This window comes from Mustela erminea, chromosome 3 (genome assembly GCF_009829155.1).
Source record: "Mustela erminea isolate mMusErm1 chromosome 3, mMusErm1.Pri, whole genome shotgun sequence".
Taxonomy (NCBI): domain Eukaryota; kingdom Metazoa; phylum Chordata; class Mammalia; order Carnivora; family Mustelidae; genus Mustela; species Mustela erminea.
Window position 1 is genome coordinate 12,748,513 of NC_045616.1, and position 19,360 is coordinate 12,767,872.

At 39.4% G+C, this 19,360-nt stretch overlaps 1 protein-coding gene across 1 annotated transcript; it reads left to right on the top strand.

Moving 5' to 3' along the window:
- The first annotated feature begins 17,280 nt into the window (after positions 1–17,280).
- Positions 17,281–18,228, top strand: LOC116585550 (olfactory receptor 2V2). Its single transcript, XM_032334929.1, has one exon. The coding sequence runs from the start codon at positions 17,281–17,283 to the stop codon at positions 18,226–18,228; it is 948 nt and encodes a 315-aa protein (XP_032190820.1).
- The last annotated feature ends 1,132 nt before the right edge of the window (positions 18,229–19,360 follow it).

The window sequence follows — 19,360 nt, forward strand, 5'->3', positions numbered from 1 at the left end:
CCAGTGGAACAGAGTAGAGAGCCCAGATATGGACCCTCAACTCTATGGTCAAACAATCTTTGACAAAACAGGAAAAAATATACAGTGGAAAAAAGACAGTCTCTTCAATAAATGGTGCTGGGAAAACCTGGGCAGCTGTATGTAAAAGAATGAAACTCGACCATTCTCTTACACCATGCACAAAGGTAAACTCAAAATGGATAAAAGAACTCAACATGAGACAGGAATCCATCAGAATCCTAGAGGAGAACATAGGCAGTAATCTCTTCGATATCAGCCACAGCAACTTCTTTCAAGGTATGTCTCCAAAGGCAAAGGAATCAAAAGCCAAAATAAACTTCTGGGACTTCATCAAAATCAAAAGCTTCTGCACAGCAAAGGAAACAGTCAAGAAAACAAAGAGGCAACCCACAGAATGGGAGAAGATATTTGCAAATGACAATAGAGACAAAGGTTGATATCCAAGATCTATAATGAACTCCTCAAACTCAACACACACAAAACAGACAATCATATCAAAAAATGGGCAGAAGATATAAACAGACACTTCTCCAATCAAGACATACAAATGGCTATCAGACACATGAAAAATGTTCATCATCACTAGCCATCAGGGAGATTCAAATTAAAACCACATTGAGATATCACCTTACACCAGTTAGAATGGCCAAAATCAGCAAGACAGGAAACCACATGTGTTGGAGGGGATGTGGAGAAAGGGGAACCCTCTTCCACTGTTGTTGGGAATGCAAGTTGGTGCAGCCTCTTTGGAGAACAGTGTGGAGATTCCTCAAGAAATTAAAAATAAAACTTCCCTATGACCCTGCAATTGCACTCCTGGGTATTTACCCCAAAGATACAGATGTTGTGAAAAGAAGGGCCATCTGTACCCCAATGTTTATAGCAGCAATGGCCACGGTCGCCAAACTGTGGAAAGAACCAAGATGCCCTTCAATAGATGAATGGATAAGGAAGATGTGGTCCATATACACTATGGAGTCGTATGCCTCCATCAGAAAGGATGAATACCCACGTTTTGTAGCAACATGGACGGGACTGAAGAGATTATGCTGAGTGAAATAAGGCAAGCAGAGAGAGTCAATTATCATATGGTTTCACCTACTTGTGGAGCATAACAAATAGCATGGAGGACATGGGGAGATAGAGAGGAGAAGGGAGTTGGGGGAAATTGGAAGGGGAGGTGAACCATGAGAGACTATGGACTCTGAAAAACAATCTGAGGGTTTTGAAGGCGCAGGGGTGGGAGATCAGGGTACCAGGTGGTGGGTATTAGAGAGGGCACGGATTGCATGGAGCACTGGATGTGGTGCAAAAATAATGAATACTGTTATGCTGAAAATAAATAAAAAATATATTTAAAAAAACACATTGATAATAATACAATAATAGTAGCGGACTTTAACACTCCTCACACTTCAATGGATAGATCATCTAAGCAGAAGGTCAACAGATTATGAGGGCTTTAGATAAAACACTAGACCAGATGAACTTCACAGATATATTCAGATCATTTCATCCTAAAGCAACAGAATACCCATTCTTCTTGAATGCACACAGAACAAATCCAAAACAGATCACATACTGGGTCACAAATCTGGTCTCAAGTCATACCAAAAGATTGGGATAATTCCTTGCATATTTTCAGACCACAATGTTTTAAAAGTTGAACTCAATCACAAGAGAAAAATTGGAAGGAACACAAATACATGGGGAATAAGAGCACCCTGCTAAAGAATGAGTGGCCAACCAGGATATGAAAGAAGAATTTTTTTAATTCATGAAAGTAAATGAAAATGAAAATACAACTGTTCAAAGATTTGGAATGCAGCAAAGATGGTCTTAAGAGGTAAATTTTATAACAATACAAGACTTTCTCAAGAGACAAGGAAAGTCTCAGATACACAACCTACCCTCACAACTAATGGAGCTGGATAAAGAACAGCAAATAAAACCTAAATCCATATATTCTGCCTTGTTTACCCTAGAGATATTATTAGAGAAATAATAAAGATTAGAATAGAAATCAATCAATAGAAATGAAATGAACAGTTGAACAGATCAACAAAACTAGAGGCTCATTCTTTGAAAGAATTAATAAGATTGATAAATCCCTAGTCAGACATATCAGAAAGAAAAGAGAGAGGAGACAGATCAAATCATGAATGAAAGAGGAAAGAACACAACCAACACTGAAGAAATACAAACAATTATAAGAACATATTATGAGCAACTATATGCTAACAAATTAGGAAATCTGGAAGAAATAGATGCATTCCTACAGATGTATAAACTACCAAAACTGAAACAGGAAGAAATAAAAAATCTGAACAGACCCATACCAGCAAAGAAATTGAAGCAATAACCAAAAAATCTCCCAATAAACAGGAGTCAAGGACCAGATGGTCTCCCAGCAGAATTAAGCCAATTAAGGAAGAATTAATACCTATTCTTCTGAAGCTGAAAATAGAAATGGAAGGAAACTCATTCTATGAGGCCAGAATTACTTGATCCCACAACCAAAGACCCCACCAAAAAGGAGAATTACAGACCAATATCCCTCATGAACATGGGTGCCAAAATACTCACCAAGATACTAGTGAATAGGATCCAACAGTACATTAAAAGGATTATTCCTTTAATGACCAAGTGGGATTTATTCCTGGGTTGCAAGGGTGGGTCAACATCCACAAATCAATCAACGGATACAACACATTGAAAAGAGAAAGGAGAAGAACGCTATGATCTTCTCAATATATATATATATATATATTTATATATATATAAATTAATAAATTAATAATTATAAAAATAATATATATAAATATATATATAGAGAGAGAAGATCATAGCGTATAAATATATAAATATATATATATATATATATTTGACATAATACAGCATCCTTTCTTGATTTAAACTCTCCATGGTGTAAGGATAGAAGGAACATACCTCAAAATCATAGAAGCCATATATGAAAAGCCCACAGTCAGTATCATTCTCAAAGGGAAAAACCTTTTACCCTAAGAGAGCTTTTTTGTAAGTTTGGGAACACAATATGGATGTCCACTCCCACTGTTGCTCAGCAAAGTACTAGAAGTCCTAGCCTCAGCAATCAGACAACAAAAAGAAATAAAAGGCAGCTGAATCCACAAAGAGGAAGTCAATCTCTCACTCTTCACAGATGACATGAGATTCTATGTGGAAAATCCAAGACTCCATCCCCAAATTTCCAGGTCTCATACAGGAATTCAGCAAACCAGGCAGGATATAAAATCAATGCACAGAAATAAGTTGCACTCCTATACACTAACAATGTGACTGAATAAAAAGAAATTAAGGAATTAATCCCATTTATAATTGCACTGAAACTCATAAGATACTTAGGAAGAAACCTAACCAAGAGGGTAAAGGATTTGTACTCTTAAGAAAGAAACTGAGGAAGATACAAAGAAATAGGAAACCATTCCAAGCTCATAAATTGGAAGAACAAACATTGTCAAAATGTTTATACTACCCAGATCAATCACACATTCAAGGTAATCCCTATCAAAATTCCATTGGCATTTTTCACAGAACTAGAACAAACAATCCTGAAATTTTTATGGAACCAGAAAATACCCTGAATCATTAAGGGAATGTTGAAAAAGAAAACCAAACTTATGGCATCACAATGCCAGACTTCAAGCTGTATTACAAAGGTGTAATTATCAAGACAGTATGGTACTGGCACAATAGCAGACCATAGATCAATTGAACAGAATAGAGAAATGGAACCTCAACTTTATGTTCAACTAACATTTGACAAAGCAGGAAAGAATATCCAGCGGAAAAAGAACAGTCTTTTCCATAAATTGTGCTAGGAAATTTGGACAGCACATGCAAAAGAATGAAACTGGACCATTTTCTTTTTCTTTTTTTTTTTAAGATTTTATTTATTTACTTGACAGTGAGAGAGGGAACACAAGCAGGAAGAGTGGGAGAGGGAGACACAGGCTTCTCACTGAGCAGGGAGCCCAATGTGGGATTTGATCCCAGGACCCTGGGATCACAACTGGAGCTGAAGGTAAGCGCTTAATGATTGAGCCACCCAGGCACCCCAAAACTGGACCATTTTCTTACACCATACAAAAAGATAAATTCAAAATGGATGAAAGACTTCAATGTGATAAAGGAATCCATCAAAATCCTAGAATAAAACACAGGCAGTAGCCTCTTTGACCTCAGCCACAGCAACTTCTTAACAGACACATCTCTAAAGGAAAGAGAAAGAAAAGCACTACTGGGACTTCCTCAAGATAAACAACTTCTCCACAGCAAAGGAAACAGATCTAAAAAGCTAAAAGACAACCTAAATAATGGGAGAAGATATTTCAAATGTCTTAGATAAAGAGAATCCAATATCTATAAAGAACTTAATAAATTCAACACCCATATGTGCTTTGGTGAGTGCTGTGAAGTGTGTAAACCCGGTGATTCACAGACCTGTATCCCTGGGGATAAAAATATATGTTTATAAAAAATAAAAAATTAAAAAATTAAAAAAAAATTCAACACCCATAAAGCAAAGAATCCAGTCATGAAATAGTCAGAAGACACGAACAGACATTTCTCCAAAGAAGGCATACAACTGGCTAAGGACACATGAAAATTTGCTCCACGGGTTCCCTGGGTGGCTCAGTTGGTTAAGTGTCTGCCTTCAGCTAGGTCATGATCCCAGGGTCCTGGTATCGAGCCCCACATCAGGCTCTCTGCTCAGTATGGAGCTGCTTCTCCCTCTCCCTCTACCTCCCATTCCCCTAGCTTATGTGTGCTCTCTCTCTCTGTGTCAAACAAATAAAATCTTTTTAAAATGCTCCACATCACTTGGCATTGGGGAAACACAAATCACAACCACAATGAGATACCACCTCACACATGCCAGAATGGCTAAAATGAACAAGTCAGGAAATAACAAATGTTGATGAGGATGCAGAGAAAGGGGAACCCTCTTCCACTGTTGGCGAGAGTGCAAGCTGGTACAACTGCTCTGGAAAACAGTATGGAGATTCCTCAGGACGTTAAAAATAGAGCTACTCGGGTTATAAAAATAGAGCTCAGTGGGTTAAGCCGCTGCCTTCAGCTCAGGTCATGATCTCAGGGTCCTGGGATCGAGCCCCGCATCGGGCTCTCTGCTCAGCAGGGAGCCTGCTTCCTCCTCTCTCTCTGCCTGCCTCTCTGCCTGTGTCATCTCTCTCTGTCAAATAAATAAATAAAATCTTAAAAAAATAAAAAAAATAGAGCTACTCTATGACCCAGCAATCACTCTACTAGGTATTTACACCAAAGATAAAAATATAGTGATCCAAAGGGGTACAGGCACCCCAATATTCATAGCAACAATGTCCACAGTAGCCAAACTGTGGAAAGAGCAGAGATGTCCATCAACAGATGAATGGATAAAGATTTGGTACATATATACAATGAACTATTATTCAGCCATCAGAAAGGATGAACACCTATCATTTACAACGACATGGATGGAACTGGAGATGATTATGCTGCCAGAAATAAGTCAGTTATAGAAAGACAAGTATATATGGTTTCACTCATGTGGAATATAAGGAATAGTGCAGAGGATCATAGGGGAAAGGAACGAAAACTGAATGGGAAGTAATAGAGAGTGAGAAAACCATGAGAGACAATTAACTATAGGAAATAAACAGAGGGTTTTTAGAGGGGAATTTTGTGGGAGGATAGGGTAACTGGATGATGGGCATTAAAGGGGCATGTGATGTGATGACCACTGGTTGTTATACACCACTGATGAACTATTGAACTCTACTTCTGAAGCTAATGATGTTCTATATGTTGGCTAATTGAATTAAAATAAATAAAATAAAACTCTTAGCAGTGTAGGGTAGAAGGAATATACCTCAACATCATAAAAGCCATATATGAAGGACCCACAGTGAATATCATTTTCAATGGGGAAAAACTGAGAACTTTTCCCCTAAGGTCAGGAACATGTCATGGATGTCCACTTTCACCACTGTTGTTCAACATACTAGAAATCCTAGCCTCAGCAGTCAAACAACAAAAAGAAATAAAATACATCCAAATCATCAAGGAAGAAGTCAAAAGCGTCCACTCTTCACAGATGACATGATACTCTATGTAGAAAACCCAAAAGACTCCACCCCAAAATTCCTGGAACATATGGGGGGGCAGCCAGAGATAAAAAAAAGAAACCATGAGGGACTTTTTTCCCTTTATTTATACTTTAGTTATCATACAGTGCAATATTGATTTCTGGGGTACTATTCAGTGATTCATCACTTACATACAACACTCAGTGCTCATCACAAGTACCCTCTTTAATACTCATCACCCATCTAGCCCATCCTCCACCCATCTCCCTCCATCAACCATCAGTTTGATCTCTATCTTTGAGAATCTCTTATGGTTTGCTTCTCTTTCCCTTTTCCCCCCACCCCCGTGTTAATGTGTTTTCTTTCTGAAATTCCACACATGAATGAGATCATATAGTATTTCTTTTTCTCTGACAGACTTATTTTACTTAGCATAATGCACTCTAACTCATCCATGTCATTGTAAATGGCAAGATTTCATTCTTTTTGATGGTTGAGTAATATCCCATTGTACGTATACACTACTTTTTCTGTATCCATTCATATCAGTCAAGAGACTTTGGGCTCAATCCACAGTTTGGTTATTGTTGATAATGATGCTATAAAAATCAGGGTGCATGTATCCCTTCAAATCAGTTTTTTTGTATACTTTGTGTAAATACCTAGTAATGTAATTGCTGGGTTGTAGGGTAGTTCTATTTTTAACTTTTCAAGGATCTCCATACTCTTGTCGAAACTAGCTGCACCAGTTTCCATTCCCACCAACAGTGCGAGAGGGTTAACTTTTCTCCACATCTTTGCCAACACTTGTTTCCTGTATTTAATTTTAGCCATTCTGCAGGTGAGAGGTGGAATTTCATCATTGTTTTGACTTGTATTTCCCTGATGATAGTAGTGTTGAGCATCTTTTTATGTTCTTGTTAGCCATCTGGATAATTTCTTTAGAAAAATGTCTGTTCATTTCTTTTGCCCATTTCTTAACTGGATTATTTGTTTTTGGGTATCAAGCTCATAAGTTCTTTATAGATTTTGTATACTACCCTTTATCAGATACATCCTTTGAAAATATTTTCTCCCATTCCATAGGCTGCTTTTTAGTTTTGTTGTTTCCACACTGTGCAGAGCTTTTTCTTATGTTCAGTTAGTCAACATATAGTACATCATTAATTTTTGATGTAGGGTTCAATGATTCATTCATTGAGTAAAACACCCAGTGTTTATTACAACACATATGCAGAAGCTCTTTATTTTGATGATGTCCCTAGAGTTAATTTTGCTTTTGTTTCCCTTGTCTGAAGTGACATGTTTAGTAAGAAGCTGCTACAGCTGAGGTCAAAGAGGTTGCTGGCTTTGTTATCCTTTAGGATTTTGATGGATTCCCATCTCACATTTAGGTCTTTCATCCATTTTGAATTTATTTTTGTGTATTGTGTAAGAAAGTGGTCCAGTTTCATTCTTCTGCATGTGGCTATCCAATTTTTCCAGCACCATTTGTTGAAGAGACTGTCTTTTTCAGAGGATATTCTTTCCTGCTTTATTGAAGATTACTTGATCATACCTAGAATGAATAAGCAAACAATAAAGTGACCAATATACAGAAGCCTTCACTGTCTCAGTTACTTCTTTGAAGATGTACCTTTCTGTATTCACTAATAGATGTTGACAAAGATTTCTGTTTGCAGCATTATTTGTAACTGTGAAAATTTGGAAAGTACAAAGACATAGAATGTTTGTTAAATAAACTGTGCCTTTTTTTAAAAAAGATTAGTTGGCCATAGAATTGAGGGTCCACTTCTGGGTTCTATATTCTGCTCTGTTGATCTGTGTGTCTTGGTTTTGTGCCAGTACCATACTCTCTTGATGACTACAGCTTTGTAATATACTTTGAAGTCCAGAATTGTGATGCCCCCAGCTTTGTTTTTCTTTTTCAGGAACACTTTGATTATTTAAGGTCTTTTGGGTTCCGTATAAATTTTAGGATTGTTGGTGAATTGCTGGTGATATTTTGATAGGGATTGCATTGAATATGTAGATTGCTCTGGGTAGCATAGACATTTTAACAGTATTTATTCTTCCAACCTATTGAGCATGGAATGTTTTTCCAATTCTTTGAGTCTTTCTCAGTTTCTTTCTTAAGTTGTTCTATTGTTTTCAGAGTACAGATCTTTCACCTCTTTGGTTAGGTACATCCTAGGTATCTTGTTATTTTTGGCACAATTGGAAATGGGATCTATTCCTTGGTTTCTTTTTCTGTGGCTTCATTGTCGATATATAGAAATGTAACAGATTTCTCTACATTTATTTTGTCTCCTGCAGCTTTGCTGAATTCATGAGTTTTACCAAATTTTTTATGGAGTTTTTCAGGTTTTCTACATATATTATCATGTCATCTGCAAATAGTGTTTGACCTCTTCTTTGATGATTTGGATGCCTTTTATTTCTTTGTGTTGTCTGATTGCTAAGGCTAATGCTTCCAATACTATGTTAAATAGTCATGGTGAGAGTGGACATTCTTGTCTTGCTCCTGACCATAGGGTAAACCATCTCAGTTCCACACTGAGGATGATATTAGCTGTGGGTCTTTATGATGCTGTACCAACTTTGCTGAGGGCTTTTAAATCAAGAATGGATGTTGTATTTGTGAAATGCTTCTTCCGCTTCTACCATGAGACTCTTAATGATGGAGAACAAACTGAAGGTTGAAGGAGGGAAAGGGTGAGGCATAGGCGAAATGGGTGGGTTATTGAGGAGAATACTTGTTATAATGAGCATTGGATGTTACATGTAAATGATGAATCACTAAATTCTAAATCAAGAATGGATGTTGATTTTAAATCAAGAATGGATGTTGTATTTGTGAAATGCTTCTTCCGCTTCTACCATGAGACTCTTAATGACGGAGAACAAACTGAAGGTTGAAGGAGGGAAAGGGTGAGGCATAGGCTAAATGGGTGGGTTATTGAGGAGAATACTTGTTACAATGAGCATTGGATGTTACATGTAAATGATGAATCACTAAATTCTACTCCTGAAACCAATATTACACCATATGTCAACTAACTAGATTTTAAAAAATTGAAAAAAATAAATTAAAAGGCATGATTAATCCAGTAAATATAAACAGTATAAAAGAAGAAAATATGATCATCTCAAGACATGCAGAAATGTCATTTAATGAAATTCAACACCCATTCGTGATCACTCCATCAAGCTAGGAATAATGGGAAATTTCTATTTACTTTTGAGTACATTTGAAATTAATGTACATCTAAAAGTAATAAATGCTTAAAACTCATCATACACTCAGAAATAATCCTAATATAAGATGTTCAAAGAGTTTATGCTACAAAACGTACTAAGAAAAATAGAAGAATCTCAGGGCACTTGAGTGGCTTAGTCAGTTAAGTGTCTGCCTTTAGCTCAGGTCATGATCCGGGGTTCTGGGATCAAGCCCTGCACTGGGCTCCCTGTTCCGTGGGAAGCTTGTTTCTCCCTCTCCCACTCCCCCTGCTTGTGTTCCCTCTCTCACTGTGTCTCTGTCAAATTAAAAAAAAATCTTTAAAAAAAGAAAGAAAAATTGAAGAATCTGAATGAAACTATATGCCATATTCATGGATTTGGATGCTCCATGTTGTAAGAATATCTGTTCTCAAATAAGCTTGTGACTTAACTGTTTGGCAAGTAAATTGCAAACATATTGGCCAATGAAAAAACTGACTAGCTCTATAGGACATGAAGTAGAGTGACTGTGAAATGTATTGTTCAACTTTGGACACTCTGGAGAGTGAAAGGGGTTTCTACAGATTACACATGGAGGACAGCCATAACTAGACCACAGGGCCATCCATACCAAACTGAAAGGACACTGAGCTCATAGAAATGTCTGAGAGTATTTAGGATGACGCCCAGCTCCATGTCACTTCTGACTCATAAATGAAAGTGTTCTTCTTTCCTTCCCATTGGACTATAAAATCCTTGAGGTGAAGATAGTGTGGCCCAACCTTGATTTATGCACAACTTACCCCGTACTCTACATATCAAGGGTATCAGAGATATAGGTTGACTCCATAGGGCAAATAAAGAACAGATATGGATTGTATGGTGCAGGGGAAGCCTGCTAGGACAGCCACAGATGGAGACCCAGTGAGGGACTCGGAGGGTTACAAGGAAGTGTGGAATGTGTCTGTGGTGAGGGGTAGAGAACCAAGAAACTTGCCCTCCCCCATTCCTATGCTCTTGCTGTCCCATAGCCCTCTCCCGGCCAGGTTTGCTCATACTGTCCCCACTGGCCCTCTTTCCAGTTCTGTCCCCAAGGTCCCTGTTTGAGTTTCCTTAATTGTAAGCTGGGGAGCTCATGTTCAAAGGCTGGAGTTTGTGGGCTCCCCCAGGACTCCACAACTTTACTCCCTTCAATCAGGTTTATTGTTAAGTATTGCATGGACAGTGGAAAGAATTCTGTAACCCAAGCTGAGAGCAGCCCACAGAAGGTGAATGGATATCAGTGCATGGGCACGGAAACATAGATCCTGGCACATACCCCATCTGCCTACTACCATCTGCTGAATTAGGTCCCCTCTCTCCTTCTATTTTTGGCTGAGTAGAAGCTGTTGTTTGTCTAAGATACACTGTTAGAGCTAGAGAGCTCAGTTTGGTTACAAAGTGGTGGGAGTGGTCGTTCTAATGAAGGAGACCAGAGCTGAGGTACCAGAGCTGTGTCGCCTCTGACACAGTAAGTGCAAACTCAGGATGATAATGATTTTGAAGCTAAAAAGTCCTCCACAGGATATCTGCTGAGTGTTTTTTCCTCCAGGAAACCCACTCAAGGGTGAGTAAGGACCTTTTCCCTCTAACCTGCTTCTCTCTTCCTTGCACTTCCTATTACTGTTTGTAGGTCATTTCTTCTTCCTCCTATTGTCAGCCTCCATCAAGGGTGTTTTCCTTCCTTTTGCGGGGGGGCAGGGGCAGAGGTTGAACATACTCTTTCTAGTGTTGTTTCTCCTGAATCTTTCTTCTGGTCCTCTTCCTTTGATCTATTTCTCCCTGTTTCTTTTCTAAATGTCTCATTTATTCTTCCTTTCTTCTTCCACTTTCTGTGGATGGCGGGGTCAGTGATTTGTTCCTGGTTGGAAGAATGATCTAAAACAGAAAGACAAAGGATGAGTAGAAAGAGGTGCAAGTGAATGGGAGGAAGGAGAGGGCTGAAAGGACACATGGAGTCAACTGTCCCCAAAATAATGTTGTAGAGACAAGGTAAATTCTTTCATGGTGTTGTTTCTAGGGAGACAATGAAGCCATTAACTAAACAGAGAGAGATAAATTTAGAGAACAGGAAATTAGCATGTGGGATGAGGTAGTTTCTTGAGTTGTTTGCACTTTACAATAACCATTCAACAATATTTACTAAGGACATAATATATGTTAGGCAAGTTTCTAGGAGCCAGGTATCCTGCCATGAACAAAAGTGGCATCAGGGATATAGGTTTCATTAGTAAAGTAGAAGACATGTCCATATAAATTAAATGTGGTATGCCTGGTGGGGTTAAGTGCTCTGAGAAATACAAGCCAAGAAGGAACAGGGAGGGAAGGATTTGAACTCCAGCTAGGCATTGGGTAAGTCCTGGCTGAGAATGTGAGGAGGATGTGAGGGAACAATGTGGAGCATATCTGGGAAGAGCATATCCATGAAGATGCAGAAGCAAGTGTCAAGGCCCCTGAGGCTGGTGTCTGTCTATTATATGGGAGGAACTCAAAGGTAGCTGGTGGATGAGTGAACTAGAGGAGTCAAGGGAATTCCAGGGACAGCATAAGGAAAGGAGGTCTTGGTGGTGATGGAAGGCTGCCCCAAAAAGTCTGGATTTAGTCTTGAAGCATTTTGGCTTTTACCTTTCAGAGATGAGTTCACTCCAGTGCTATGGGGCAAATAGACTAACAGGGAAGCAAGGGTGGAATGGGGAGGCAAGTCCAGTTAGGGGCCATTGTTATCATCCAGGAAAGTAGTAACAGTGGTGTGGTAAGGTGGAACCTGGCAGGAGTGAAAAGTGGTCAGGAGTGAATACATTTGGAGGAAAAGACAGCAGGAATTTCTGATGGTTGGGATGTGAGAGGGAAGGAGAGGATTCAAGATGAATGTGTTGTGCTCTGAGCTACTGGGGAGACCTGGACTTAATTAATCTGAGAAGAAGGTTAGAACAGGTGTTTCTCCACTGGAGACCAAGAACATTTTGGTTACTTCAGGTAGGATAAGACCATTGGACATCCATGTCAAAATGCTAAATATGTGGTGTGTATAAGAATCAAAGTTCATTCAAGCCATTCAGGGTATGAAGAGAAATGTCTAGTGACCAATATAGTATGTTAGTACTAGTTACATTTTCAGAACTCTTTCCTAGAAAGCTCCACATAAACCCTCTCATTGAAGCTCACAGGAAAGCAGTGATGGAGAATGTGTGATTATACTCCTGCAACAGAAGGTCTAAATGCTGGAGAAGGTCAACAATTAGTGGTGATACAGCTGTGTCTTGGACTCAGGGCTCCAGAGGTCCTTTAGAGTTTTCTGTTATCATTGCTCTTTATACAAAGAAAAGGCTTTTTCTAGGGAGAGATGCTTGTACTACAAATGTGATGTAATCATTTCTGATGAGACAGAGAAGTGTGAAAACTGTCAGAGATGATGAAGAGAGAGGTATATCTCACTGAAAATGTATTCAGCTGAATGCCTCTACACACAGAGAGTAGTGCTGGACATCCTCAGAATATGAGGAAGTTCGGTTATAAAGTCGGAGGGACTTGTTTTGTTCTGTTGGTTGGGTAATACTGGCTCCAATATGACCAAGATAGTATTTAAAGGCAGAAATTTACTCCTATAGAACACACACACATATACACGACAACAGGGAATTGTTGGTGTAAAGGATACAGTCTTTAGACATGAGTCGGGCCATGCTCCCCTCTGTAGGGACAAGCTCACCAAAATCCCTAGTTATAGAACTGGGCAGGCCCATCCCAGCATAGGAAATCACCTTGGATCTTTACACAGACAGAGTGTTCTGTAGGGTCTTTGCATTTCCTTTTTGCAGGGGGGTAAAGTAGAGAAGAATACACTCCTTACAAATGTATCCTAGATACTGCTCTCATCCATTTGTGGGGAACATCTTTGTCATTTGTAAACACCCGAAGATCTTCACTGTTCCTCACAGGAAAGTATCCAGCCATGAATTTGTAGTACAATTCAGGTCAAGAACAACAGCTTCTGCAATGAAAGAATCCAGGCTTTCTACTTTCAGAACTTGGAGGTTGCAGCTGCATATTACTTCATATGGTTATTTTATTAAGTCAACACACACATATATAAGAACATGGGAGGCTTTGCAGAGAAGTTCTCAATGACACTTGATAAAGGTCTGAAGGGAGGGTGAGCCATGAAGATAGCTGGAGGAGGAATACTCCATGAAAAGGGAAGTCAAATGTCCTAAGGTAAGAGTGTGTCTTGCTTGATGCAGGAAATAATAAAGAGGTTCTGGTAGCAAAAGCAATCTGAGTAAGGGGACAGGGTCAGAGCCCATGGGGGTAGGTTACATAGGACTTGGGGGCCTTGCAAGGGTTTGGCCTGGATCTGTGTTGGGAGCCAATGGCCTATCTTGAGCCCAAGAGTAACACTATCTGACTTGCGTTTCATATGGTTTAACTCCCCAGCTGCTGAGTAGAGAAGCAAGGAAAACCACTCAGGAGGCTGCTGTGAACCAAGGAGCACATTCTCAGGCCAAACAAATGAGATGTAGAAAACCAGAGAGGGATTACTTGGGACCCCCTTCAATGGCAGAAGCAGGTTTAAGCTGAGATACAGCATTTGACAAGAGGAGTTTGGAGGAAGATATGCTAGGTGACTGGAACAGTGTGAGAAAAACTAAAAGAGGCAAACAGAAGTCATATTTGGCAATCTGCAAGTGTCTGTTGAGGTGGAATGCAGTATTTATTTAAAAGGATTTGGGGATGAAAAGCTGGAGAGGGAGAGCAGGGCCATACCTGGACTTCAATTAGGTTAAAGGTGAAGCTCTGCTCCCAGTCTTGAGTAGTGACATGGCCTACAGAGGGGTGCTCAGGGAGGTTCCTACAATTTGCAATGCACCAGGAGGTTCTTGGGTCATGCCCATTGCATGAATGCTGGCAAAACAAAGATGCTCCAAATACAGCGGTGACACAAGGGATGAAAATAGAGGTCTAGTTGTAAGAAGCAAGAGCCTCCACTAAGGGCAAATCAACAGGACTGTGAGAATGTTGGATGTGAGGCACATAGGGTATTCAGCATGGATCATTTTGAGCTTGAATTATTGGAAACTAAAACATCATATTAAAGATATAAGATGAGAATAGTAGACATTACTTTTCTAACAAACGCAGGTGAACATTAATGCTTCGTTATTTTTTTCGGATGTGAACAAGAAATGCAATTGTATCAATTCTGCAGAGAATTGGAAGTTTGAGGCAGTGGCTCAGGCTTGACTCAGTCTTGGGAGGGGTGTCTGAGATCCAAAAATTTTGGTGTCATTTAGAGAGACAGAGAGGCAGATGGATTCTCTTTCTCCTCCTCTTCAGCCTTATGGTAATCCTTCCCAAGTCTTTCCTTGAGTTTCAAAAGTCAGAAATGTGATTGTAATTTTCATCTAGCTTCAGGAATGCCATTTAAACTAATCAATTTGTAAGACAGGAACTTATCATGAGAGATCAAATATTCATCTGTGATATGAGTTGTATCTTACAAGAAACCACAACTGCACTAAAGGATCTCCAAGAGTTAAGAGTCTAGGCCATAAATCAGAAGGCTGCGCAGTGAGCCAACAATTAAATAAAGGAAATTGAAATTTCCTAACTGAGAATTTCTCCAAGATAAGGTAGCTAGCTTGCCCTTTTAAGACTATTTTTTGCCCAGAAACAGCCTGGTACAGTGAGTGTGCAGAACTTGGGTTCCAAAGCCCCCTTCTCAAGTATTGGTCCTGTGTTTACCAGCCATGTAACCTTTGGCACCCCAGCCAACCCTTCAGAACCTTTTTCCTCATCTGTAGAAGAGGGTCTATTTAATAATATCACTGTATCTTCATTGCAGGTTCCTACAATGAGATCAAATAAAAAATGGATAAAAGTACTGTGGGATGCAAGAGTTTGATTTATTTTTTACTGATTGTAGATTGTTTGTCACTAGAACCAGGCAGAGAGCCCTATCATTTCTCAACAGATGAGAGACAGACTCACAAACTCAACATGTTTGATTCATTGTTTCTAGGCAACTTGCAAATCACCATCTTTTATTTCCAGTATCTTTCATATATGACAAGATCACTTTTTAAAATAATTATAGTTCAGTTTAATTATATCAATAATCAAGATTTGAGATAAAACATGGAAAGATATGGTAGACAGCCTCCAAGATGGTCTCATTTGTCCCCTTTCCCAGTATCCATGCCCTTGTGCCCTCTTTCCAGTGAGTATGGGCTGGATTTGGTGATTCATTCCTAAAGAATAGAATTCAGCTGAACTCATGGGATATCACTTCCAATACTACATTTTAAGACTCTGATTTCTATCTAGGGTGCTTTTGCTCTCACTATCTCCAGGATCACTTCACCAGGGAGAAGTCAGTTGCCGTGCTATGAGGCAGCCCAGGGAAGAGGGAGCAGGAAACTGTAAGATGATAAAAAATTGCCATTTTATTTTAAATGCTAACTTTTGGAGCTATCTGTTACACAGTTAATAGCTAATTACATGAGCAAATCAACAGCTAATGCAAATTTAAGGGCAAAGACCACACTGTTGTGCCACTTGCAGAACCATGGAAATACCTGGTACTGCAGCCCTGAATGGATAAAAGGACAGGTGAAATTAGGAGGAGGCTGATAAGAGAGAGAAAAAGGAGAAGCCTAAAAACTGGAAATACCTTCAGAGTGAAGACAAGTTTCAATAGGGTGAGAGAGTGAGGACAACAATCAAAGAAAAAGTTGTGTCAGAATAGTATGATGTTTTCCATTTAATTGTTTATAATCATTTATTCTTTTATTTTCCTTGGGTTCAGATTCTGTGACTATCCTCAAGGGAGTTTTAATATGCATGACTTTTTAAATATGCATGACTTTTATTGCCTAATTTGGCTTTTGTTCATGTAGATTCAGGTCATGTCACCTTATTATATTCCTTGGTAAGATATTTATAAGAATTGATGACCAAACATCCTGAGAAACTCCTTTTAATTGACATGATCCAATAACTTAATTCAAACTTTTATGAGGCAGTGAGTAAATGGTTCAGAGAGTCATGTGCAAGAAAGTGGTTAGAAATATTTTATAAGGCTCTTTGAGGGGCACCTGGGTGGCTCAGTGGGTTAAGGCTCTTTGATGTCTACTAAAAGTAATTTAGTAAGTAGATATTAACTGTTTACCAGTCAGCTTTTACTGAAGCCTAATCCTGGGATTATTTTTGAAGTTTCAGCACAATTGAAGACTTCACTGTTCTTAATAAGTTTGGGCACCAAACTGTTGCTTTTCCACATTGGTCCTGTGACTTTCCTGTCACCCCCAATATAATTGACAATAATGCCATCTAATTGTAACTATTCCCTCTCATGTGAGGCACTGAAGATACTTCTTTTATTGACACTATAAATATATCAGAACGGCTAGTATGAAAACACTCTTAGAACATAAAGAAACATGGGTTAAAGAGCGACTCATGATTCAAACACATCCTTTTCCATTACACATATAAATGGTCTGATGGGCTGAGAAGGTATAGCCCTGTTTAAGATAGTTTACCGAATCTGTGTGATATCATAAAAGACTCAATATCATATAATAAAGCCAAAACTTTGCTTGCAGAAAGGTCCTATATGATAATCTCTTCCAGGTAAGGATATACACAAATAGATAATTGGTCCATTCTATAAGCTAGGATGACTCCTATTGCTGTTAGATGGGAATATAAAGGAGTATCTCTTCCATGTCCCAAAGTTCATATTGTTGAGGTCTCATGAGTTACAAACAAAACAACTGGCTGAAGATGTAGAATGCAGAGGTAATAAAGAAATGTCAGTCGATCCATTATTTTTTGTTCACAGTCACAGGTAACCAGAAACATCAACTAAGCCATGGAGATACAGTCGAATCAATCATCCACAGATGACTTCATCCTCTTGGGCATTTTTTCTCACAGTCCAACTGACCTTGTCCTCTTCTCTCTAGTTATGGTGGTCTTCACAGTGGCCCTCTGTGGGAATGTTATCCTCCTCTTCCTCATCTATATAGATCCTCGACTTCATACACCCATGTACTTCTTCCTCAGTCAGCTCTCCCTCATGGACCTCATGTTGGTCTGTACCAATGTGCCAAAGATGGTAGTCAACTTCCTATCTGGCAGGAAGTCCATCTCTTTTGTGGGTTGTGGCATACAAATTGGCCTCTTTGTCTGTCTTGTGGGGTCTGAGGGGCTCTTGCTGGGACTCATGGCTTATGACCGCTATGTGGCCATTAGCCACCCACTTCACTATCCTGTCCTCATGAGTCAGAGGGTCTGCCTCCAGATTGTTGGGAGCTCCTGGGCCTTCGGGATAATAGATGGTGTGATCCAGATGGTGGTAGTAATGACCTTCCCCTACTGTGGCTGGAGGGAAGTGAACCACTTCTTTTGTGAGATGCTATCCTTGTTGAAACTGGCCTGTATAGACACATCCATTTTTGAGAACGTTATATATGCTTGTTGTGTCTTCATGCTGTTTCTTCCCTTCTCCATCATCGTTGCCTCCTATGCTCGTATCCTGAGGGCTGTGCTCCGCATGCGCTCTGCTCAGGCTGGCAAAAAGGCCCTGGCCACCTGTTCTTCCCATCTGACAGCTGTCTCCCTCTTCTACGGGGCAGCCATGTTCATCTACCTGAGGCCTCAGCGCTACCGGGCTCCCAGCCATGACAAGGTGGTCTCTATCTTCTACACAGTCCTTACGCCTATGCTCAACCCCTTCATTTATAGCTTGAGAAACCGGGAGGTGATGGGGGCCCTGAGAAAGGGGTTGGACCATTGCAGGATTGGCAGTCAGCACTGAAGGACCAGGACATCCTGTGCCTGGCAATGCCATCCCTTGATTCTGTGACTTTGAGTAAATAATCTCTGTGTGAGGCTCTGTTTCCTCACTGTTAATGATGATCATAATACCTGCAGGCTTTTTTAAAATCCTAAACCCTCTCTGTGTGTAGTGAAAAAACAGCTTTTTTTTTTTAAGATTTTATTTATTTATTTGACAGACAGAGATCACAAGTAGGCAGAGAGAGGAAGAAGCAGGCTCCCCGCTGAGCAGAGAGCCTGATGCGGAGCTTGATGCCAGGACCCTGAGATCACGACCTGAGCCTAAGGCAGAGGCTCTAACCCACTGAGCCACCCAGGTGCCCCCAAAACAGCTTTTATATTTTTACCCAATATTTAGTGAGCTAATTCATTTGTAAAATGCATTACATTGGAATGTAGGACTTTGTAAACCCAAGCACGTGCAGAAGTAAGGCATTGGGATTATTGTCCCTTATTGTTTATTTTTTTTGTCCCTTATTGTTTAAATCTAGAATTATTTCTAATATCAGAGAATGCCCTGAATTTGACTTCCTTACTCTTATTGCGATTCTCTACCATTGAGTCAGAACTTACTATGTGCCGGAAACATACAATATTCCATATGTGTATGTATAGATATCATTTCTCTGATTTTTTAAAGGTCTCACACTAGTTTCTTAGATGAAACTGGATGAAATCATCATACAGATGATGAAAAATAAGCTTATAAAATTCTCTTTAGAGAGTGCTCACCTTTCATGCTCTGTAAGTAGGAACTTTTTTTTTAAATATATAAGTGGGGTTTTTTTGACCTTTTAAGTTTTTATTTTTAACTCCAGTTAGTTAATACACAGTGTTATATTCATTTCAGGTGAGTATAGTAACTCAACACTTCCATGTATCATCCGTGCTCATCATAAGTGCACTCTTTAATCCCCATCACCTATGTCACCTATCCACCCAGTAACCATCGGTTTGTTCTCCATAGTTAAGAGTCTGTTGCTTGCTTTGTCTTTCTCTTTTTTTCCCTTTGCCTTTTGGTTTCTTATATGATCCATATATGAGTGAAATCATACAGCATTTGTCATTCTCTGACTTATTTCACTTAGCATCATACTCCCTTTCTCTATCCA